The sequence below is a fragment of the Pectinophora gossypiella genome, chromosome 9 (genome assembly GCF_024362695.1).
Source record: "Pectinophora gossypiella chromosome 9, ilPecGoss1.1, whole genome shotgun sequence".
NCBI classification, from domain to species: Eukaryota; Metazoa; Arthropoda; class Insecta; order Lepidoptera; family Gelechiidae; genus Pectinophora; species Pectinophora gossypiella.
Window position 1 is genome coordinate 14,385,051 of NC_065412.1, and position 9,279 is coordinate 14,394,329.

At 39.0% G+C, this 9,279-nt stretch overlaps 1 protein-coding gene across 1 annotated transcript in view; it reads right to left on the reverse strand.

Moving 5' to 3' along the window:
• Positions 1-8,553, reverse strand: part of LOC126369738 (serine protease nudel) — a 40,896-nt gene extending 32,343 nt beyond the window's left edge. The window contains exons 1-5 of the mRNA XM_050014320.1: positions 8,363-8,553; positions 5,889-5,949; positions 5,685-5,804; positions 1,435-1,670; positions 606-763 (exon numbers count right to left, since the gene is read on the reverse strand). Of these exons, the coding sequence (XP_049870277.1) occupies positions 606-763; positions 1,435-1,670; positions 5,685-5,804; positions 5,889-5,949; positions 8,363-8,531 (744 nt within the window). The 5' untranslated portion in view covers positions 8,532-8,553. The remainder of the gene's footprint in view (positions 1-605; positions 764-1,434; positions 1,671-5,684; positions 5,805-5,888; positions 5,950-8,362) is intronic.
• Positions 8,554-9,279: the final 726 nt, after the last annotated feature.

Consider the following 9,279-nt stretch of genomic DNA (forward strand, 5'->3'; position numbering starts at 1 on the left):
AGAGTGTTGTATTCCGTTTTGGATGAAGATATTTTAAATTGCCTGCCTACGTACTTAAGTACAATTGTTTACTTGATATTTCAAAATAATCACAAATTGAGTGTTTTTTTTTTCATTTCTTCAACTCAGCTGCAAATAAATTGCACGGGCAGGGAGGTTAAATTGCAAACGATTATGGCTACGTGGGAATGACATGTCACTTTATGTCGTCACCTTACATAAATCCTTATGTAAGTATAAATACAGTGTTAGTGACGTCGTAACGAAAAGTTTGAGGGATAAGTCAGACTACAATTCTAAGTAGATAATTATCAAGTGGAATTGTCCGTCGCAAACGTATGGAATTAAACAATGAACAATATTAAAAAAAAGCACAGAAATATTCATGAATTTTGCGACGGAAAATTCCACTTGATATTAACTGGAGCAGCGTGGTGGAGTATGCTCCATACCCCCTCTGGTTGATTAAGGGTTGGCCTGTGCTCAACAGTGGGACATAAATAGGCTGTTTATATTGTTGTTGTTGTACTAACTCAGAATCATGAGCTGAATCATCCCCCTCAGTATTCGTTACGATGTCACTAACACCCTGAATAAGTGCTTACACCAGTTTTATGTAGTGTTGGTGCCAGCATGGTGCAGTCCATTTCATCTCTATGGTTGGGACAGTCCGCGACGTTGTTACATCGCTGCTCCTTGGTGAAACAAGTGCTTTGGGAGTTCACATCCAAGTCTTGACAACTGAATGTGGACTCACTGCAACCTGGAAATTACAGTCACTTCACAGTTGGCTCGACCATTATAGACGGCGATACGGCTCACCACTTATTACGCTGGTCTAACAGAAAGCTCGGAGACCTGTGGGTTCATCATCATTCATCTTGCGATGGATGTACCTCTGACTGCCACAATTATTATTGGGAAATTAGAGATACGATGAATGTGATTCAACCGAATAATCGAATTTGATTTAATGCCGACAGAGGGCTTATATCCTTTCTAACATGATGAACTAACGTTATGGGCGATAGGCTGATCCCTTATTACCATAAGATACATCATATCCAGCTACCATCGTATCAACAGCGGCTGCAAGTTGACTTTGATTACTTGTGGCTCTGCCCACCCCATTAGGGCTTACAGGTGTGAGTTTATGTACGTGTGATTTATTGTAGGTTTGTATGAGATAGCATTAACACTCGGCCGAACAAATGGAAAGCGCTAACGACTCTTATCGGGTATAAAACTTTAAGACAAATATGCTTGAGGATGCACAGTTGAACGCGAACCTCGGCTCTGGGCGTCGTCTGAGAGGTTTATATTTGAAATAATAATTAATCGAATGTATCAGGCCGATATACTTTGATAAAAACGTAAACCACGCCAGCAAGGTCGTTGTCCGGGTCCTGAAGTCAATTTTGATCAAGAACTCACCATAACACCCCATTTCATCCTCTCCGAAGGGGCAGTCAAAGTAGCCATCGCACACTCGGGATTTATCAACCCTGGACTTGCAGCTGCATCTGGATTCATCGCTTGCATCAGTGCAGTCCACACTGCCATCACACCACTGGTTCTCTGAGATACAACTTTCGCCGTTACTACAGGGCAATGTACCCAAAGTGCATTCTGAATCTCTCTCGGATGCATTTCTCGCGTGTTGTACTGGCCTGCAAAAAGATAGAATTTAAAAAATCATACAAACTCATGCCAGTGATCCCTAAAGGGAGGCAGAACCACAAGTATTACTAGTAGTGATCCGGCTGTCACTACAAGTAATACTTGTCCCGTGTAACAGCTTAAGACACAACTGACTTGTTACGTTAATGACTGCCCACACTAACCCCAGAGTTACGGAGCAGCCGAAGGCCCTTGACATGATTCAAGTCGCTCAATATAAGGTGTTTGACAAAAGAAAAACTATTGACAATAAAAACACGAAGTACTTAATCGTGACCAATGTTGGGCAAAAGTAATCTAATTAATAAAGATAAAATAAAATACAAATCATTTCTGACTCGGGCGGTATTTGAATCCGTAGGTCTTTTGAGTGTCTTGTTTTGTTAGTTTCCCTAAGCACGGGTAAATGTTATAAAAACAAAAATATAATTAATAATTATTGATAATGATTATATTGTGCGTGAAAATGTATTATTACTAACCTAGCCCTCGCGGGACGATGACCGTATCGCACGCGGCGCGATTCATATCGAGGGTTTCCATCAATAGCCGAACGACGCGACGTTTATTCTAGGTAGATATAGCAGTTGTCGTGCAGACCAGGATTTGGTTTATTTTTAAAGCTATCGAAACTACTGTTGTGATCTGCTGATCAATCAATTTTATCTTGATCTAAGTCAAGTAAATGGTAAAGCGACAGTACTTTGCCTACATAATAAAAAAAACAATTTGCTACGTGCCAAAAAAGTTGTTACATGTTAAGCTCCTAATTATTTCTTACAAGAAAGTCAGAATAATCATGGAAACTAATACTTATGGAAGTTAGTAAGTTCCTCTGGTGTTAAAGGAATATTTGCGCTAATATCTCTATAAAATAAATAACCTACAATTTACCCTGCAATAGTGGAATAGCTTTTGACGTGGCTTGTTGTAGATTTTCCGCATATGGGATTAGCACTCACACGCTAAAAAAATTTGGACAACAGGACTGAGGGTGCCCAATTAGCATACATAATCTAATTACCTACATTTATTTTTAGTTGTGTTATTATAAAAGAAGAGAAAGCTGTTTTATTGATTACTCTGTACAATTTATATTGTACCCTCCGAAATTAATGTAGTTTTTTTTTATTTAACTTATTTTAACAGCCTTCGTGGTCCAATGGTTGAGCGTTAGGCTCACGATTTGGGGGTCCCGGGTTCGATTCCCGGCGGGAAAATATCACAAAAATTACTTTGTGATCCTTAGTTTGGTTAACACATTACAGGCTGATCACCTGATTGTCCGAAAGTAAGATGATCCGCGCGTCACCGCGCTTTGCACGTTAAGCCGTTGGTCCTGGTTACTACTTACTGATGTAATTAAGTAGTAGTTAGTTATATGAGCCAGGTTGGGGGCCTTTGGCGGCTCAATAGTAACCCTGACACCAGGGTTCACCTCACGACCCACACGATAGAAGAAGATAGTAAACTTTCACCCCTATACACTGAAAAAAATATTTAGCTTTTGGTTATTGTTTAAAAAACAGTGGCTACATTTCTTTGTACTAGTTTCAGTACCCTTCGTTGTTTCTGACTGTCCGGCCAAGTAGTTAATACCATATGCGGTAAATGTACAAAAAGTCCCGTCAACAAATAAAATGCTTCTAAACAACATTGCATTAGAAGTAGAATAATATCAATATCTCCTATACTTAAAGGTTGCCTGGAAGAGATTGCTACTTAGCAATAAGGCCGCCTATTGTACTAATTCTATTTCTCTTTTGTTTTGTATTTTGTTTTTTTCCTGTTTGTGCAATAAAGTATTTGTTATGTTATGTTATGTTATGTTATGTTATGTTATGTTATGTTATGTTATGTTAGAAACTTTAATGTTTCTTTTGAAAACAAAATAGCAAATTCCAATACAAATTCTTTGTCTAGTTAGATGCTACATCCATTGTTTAGAAGCTAAATGAAAAATAGAATTGCACCCACAACCGACATACTATGTATACTTTTACGTATATTACGGGTATAAAAAGGGCATCTTTTGTGTAGTCTCTCGTCCAAGAGCAATCAAATAGATTCGCTTCAACCGCAATCTTTTCATAAAGCTTCATAAAAACGATGTCACTGGTTAACGTCCGCCCACGTTTTCAGGGAGTAGCTTCGATCTTATACCTACTGGCGATATAACAAAGTGTTACGAGAATAAATATTAATAGTCACGTGGTCCTGTAGTACAGTCATGAGCAATATAATGTACCCACTTTAGAACTCTGTCGCACTAACATATTTGACATTTAGGGAGACTTACAGTGCAATTTGTCAAAAAAGTTAATGTGACATGGTACCAAAGTGTAAACATATTAATGCTCGTGACAATACACCAACTTGCTTCTCAAACGCGTAGCGCCGGTTTGAGCGGACTTGTTTTTTAATTGACCAATGAGTTATTATTTTATCTTAAGTTCATTCAGAAATCAGAAAACAGAATCATTTATTCAACGTAATTATCATGGATAAACTTGTTGAAGGTCAATATAACATTTTTGAATTTACGTCATTTCGCAAGGTGTTATGGTTGAGGAGAAGAAATTACAAGAAACTGCAACAGCAACACATCTTTTAAAAACCAATGTGGGTATACATTACAAGTTATTCAATAACTAGAGGAACACATTCAATCAATACCCCATATATATATGCCTATTGTACTTATGTTTTTATTCGTATGTTTATGTCCTTTGTATATGTCGTTGTGCAATAAAGTATTATTGATTGATTGATTGAATACCAGACATTTTTGTCATTTTCAATTCATTCATTCATTCCGTGCTTCGTAAATCCCTAAGGCACGCTAAGCCGTTGGCCTCGGTTACTACTCACTGTTGTAAATACGTAATCGTTACATGAGCCATATCAGGGGACTTCAGCGGTCTAATAATAACCCTGACACCAGGGTTAATGAGGTTGGTCATCCACCTCCACCACCCACAAGATAGAAGGAGTGCAGTTTCCACTAACATTAGCAAGTCCATTATAAACGGCGATACGGCTCACCACCTATCGCGTTGGTCTAACAGAAAGCTCGGTGAGGTGTAGGTACTTAGTTCATCTTACGATGGATTTACCTCTTACACCTTTTGCTACCCCATTGGGTTTGTGATATGTATGTTATGATATGAGAATAAAACTCATTATATTTCTAAGTGCATACAAACTTTTTCGACGGTTAGCCAAGTTGCAAACGATTTTATTTTTAGAGTCGTCCCACAATTACTCTGCAATAGACTGACAACGGTAGTATTTAAAGTTTTTTACATAGCGAGACTCATTATAGTGCAATAACTCATTTTGATACTTTATATTTATTTTTCTATCACTGGCACTGTCGTTCTACGTAATCGTTTGCAATTTAGCTAAGGCCACTGGTACAGAAATTCTCGCTTCGTGAATTTGAGCTTTAACAAAATCTTATTTTACAACAACTTGACTTATTTATTTTACACAATGGGACAGACAAAGAGACATACAAAGAAAACAGCTGGTAAGCCTCTTAAGAAAGAGTTTGTCTTGTTGAAACAAAGAACTTTATATTTTTTTAATATTTGTAGATGTTTATTTGAAAGCATACAATTTGGTGTTTGATTTGTAAACGTGTGTTTATTACACGGATATTACTTTACACGAGGCTTAAAACAATAAAACCATACGGGGTCTGACTTTGAACTCAGCACCTCTTGATATAAACGGGTTAGTATACAACCACCCTATTCTATCAAATCCATGATAGAACCCATAATTTAATCTCGACTCGTGCTATGTATAGCAATTATTCTTGGGTAATAGATAATTAATACCACGTAACCACGTGGAAGCCACCAGAAAACAAACACAAGTCACAAATTTAAACATAGCTGGCGAAGAGCGGGTGTGTAATACTATGTACAACTCCGCCCACCCCTTCGGAGCTACAGGCATGATGCCATGTTGTATTACAAAAAAAAAAAAACACTTACTGCGGTGTCAAGAAATTGGTGAGAATCTCAACATCCTGATGATGGATGGAGGACGACGGCTTATAAATATCGGCTTCTCGACTTTGATGGAAAACACCAGGAAACGGCGGAGGAACATATCTGTGAAATTGATAATAACAAAATACATAAAATATATTTGCAAGAGACGGAAAATTGTGAAGAAATTGTATTTTCAATACAAACCTAGAGTATGGTAAATGACTCTCGTATTGCGGCGGTGCATATCCCGTTATACCATGTGAGCCTGAAAGAAATATAACATTACTTATAAACACTAACTACCAGTTTATAATAAATTAAATTAAAAAAACTAATAATGGGAACTACTGCAAATCATCAGACAAAAATATATTTGACTAGTATTAGGGCACAGCAGGCTTTATTAGCAGCCTCCGTGGTTTAGTGGTTAGAGCGTTAGGCTCACGATCTGGAGGTCCGGGTTCGATTCCCGATGGGGACATTGTCGAAATCACTTTGTGAAACTGTCTTTTGTTTGGTAAGGACTTTTCAGGCTTGAATCACCTGATGGTCGAAATCACTTTGTGAAATTTTTTTTTTTTTTTTTTTTTTTTTTTTTTTTTTTTTTTTTTTTTTTTTTTTGACGTGACTTATTGTAGATTTGCCGCAGATGGCATTAACTACTTGGCCGGACAAATGGGGAGCGCTGAAGGCTCTCACCCGGTACAACGTTTAAGACAACAGGCCTGAGGGTGCCCAGTTGGGCGCGAACCTCGGCTCAGGGCGTCGTCTGAGAGGAAAAATATTTGAAAGAATTAATCGACCCTAGTGGGTCGATAGCGATAAGCGCTGAATGAGGGAAATCGTCGACCACGCCGGCGGGGTCGGTATCGGGGTCCTGAAGTGTTTGGTGTCGCGAGCTGATTGGCTGCCTCTATGGCTAGGGTAATCGGGTCGTCGGGATCGTATATTACGTCCTTCGGACGCCGATACTTTTCAGTACCGTCCCTAAGCGGGTTGTATTCGGAAGCCGCAACTACCAGGGGATTTGGGTGGTGCGGAGCAGAATCGAAAAAACGTTTGGAAGCTAATTTGAGCCACTGGGCAATGGTTGGCAAACCTAGGTCAATGTGCAGATTTTCATTGCGAAGGAACCACGGAGCTCCCGTGGCTTTCCGCATGAAACGATTTTGTATTACCTGTAGACGGTGGATTTGAGAGGGACTCGCATGAGCGAAAACTACCCCTGCATAGGTCATGATCGGACGGATGCAAGTCGTGTAGATTTTCACCTTATTCCTAAGGGACAATTTACTTCGCTTGTTAAGAAGACAGTGAAGACGGCCCATTACAAACGCGGCGCGATCGCGCACACGTTTGATATGGGCCTTGAAAGTAAGACGTCTATCTAAGACTACGCCGAGATATTTGACTTGCTCCTCCCAAGGGATCGGCTTGCCAAACATCTTAATGATTTTAAGTTGACGGCGTGACCGTGGCGTGTTATAATAGCCCTTTGAAAAGTACACCGCTGCACTTTTCTCCGGGTTTACCTCGATTCTCCATTTGCGAAACCACTTGCCCAAGGCATTGGCCGCGCGTTGGAGGATTCCGGTCATCATAACTCGACCACGGCACGAAGAATAGATGGCTGTATCATCCGCAAATAAAGCTAATTCGGTATTAGGGGATTTGGGAATGTCACTAGTATACAATGAAAATAGTAAAGGGGAGAGGACGGAGCCTTGTGGGACTCCGGCATGTATCGGGTGCGGTGACGAGAGCGTCCCTTCTACGCGGTAGCGAAAGGTTCGATTTGAGAGGAAGTCTCGTATGATGTGCACGAGACGGTCTGGCACTCCCAGTGAATAAAGCTTGTAGATCAAGCCGTTGACTTTGTGAAACTGTCCTTTGTTTGGTAAGGACTTTTCAGGCTTGAATCACCTGAATGTCCGAAAAAGTAAGATGATTCCGTGCTTCGGAGGGCACGTTAAGCCGTTGGTCCCGGCTATTAGCCGTAAAAACACCTCCACCAACCCGCAGTGGAGCAGCGTGGTGGAATATGCTCCATACCCCCTCCGGTTGATTGAGGGGAGGCCTGTGTCCAGCAGTGGGACGTATATAGGCAGTTTATGTTAGGCTTTATTAGATAATTAACTAATCATTTCAATCACGTTAATCTATCAATGTGACTAGTTGCCCGCCGCATCGCCTGTTAAGACCTAATAATGTCACCTGGAGAAGACAAGACATTATACAGGGTGTCAGTGACATCGTAACGAAAACTTTGAAGGATGATTCAGGCCATGATTCTGAGTTGATATCAAGTGGAATTTTCCGTCGCTAAAGTGTGGAACGGAAAATAATTTAACACTAACACCCATACCTACTTGTTTGGCTACCTGTATGTACTGGTACGGGGTGTAAGTGACATCGTAACGAATACTGAGGGGATTGATTTAGCTCATTATTCTGAGTTAATATCAAGTGGAATTTTCGATCGCAAAAGTATTTAAAAAAAAGTAATTAAAAGTAATTAAAAAAAAACAAAATCATGAATTTTGCGACGGAAAATTCCACTTGGTTTTAACTCAGAATCATGGTCTGAATCATCCCCCTCAGTATTCGTTACGATGTCACTAACACCCAGTATATTCAAAACACTAAAATAAATAAAAGTTGAATTATTATGAACTTACCGCCGTGAAAGTTTTGATTTAAAAGACGTGCCAGCAAGCATGTATCAGAGAATTGTTGAGGTGGAGGTCCTTGAGGTGGGTATGGCAAAATTTGTGGAGGAGAATGTTCAGGTACATATCCGTAGCTCTCTCTAGACTCAAACGGTACATTAGGAGACGGCTTCAACATTTCTAAATTCGCTAAGGAATGCGTTTCCCTTTTTGTCTTTTCAGTGGATGTCAGCGTTTCTTTATTATCTAATATATTGTCCTTTTTATCTTCTCTGGGTTTATTTTTAAATGTATTGTGATTTTTATTTGTAAATCTATCAACATTTTCATTTTTGATTGAAATATCGCCATCTTGTAACGCTTCAATGTCAGTAACAAGTTGTTTACAAATTTCATCCTGATTCATATTATTGCAAGGAGCATTGTGCGTCATAACTATCTGTCGAGCACGTTTGATTAGATCTTCATGTATATTTTGTAATATAGGCTCATTGTCCACAAATTCTGAAACAGGACTATCCAATGGTGCTAGGACTTCTCTTTTGTCTCTGTTCTTAGCTATCGGGTATGATGTTTTGTTATTGAATTGAAATATTATTTCCAAATTGTCCTGTTCAACTGTAACATTTGGACTTTCTTGATTTACTGTTACTATTACTATTTCGGTACTGCGATCATTATCTAAAAATAAATTAAGACGATTATCGATTTGTAAAATTTTGATTGCAATCGAAAATTGTATGTGAAAATCAACCTCACATACTATCATAGGAGAAAAAGCGTAAACAGTGAAAATGTTTTATCAACAAATTGAAATGAACTTACCAAAACCTTGTAGAATACTCATAAGAGCAATATAAGAACATATTGTTATTAAAATTATTGTTGCTACAGCTAACATTTTCTGTAGTAGCGGGTTGATACAT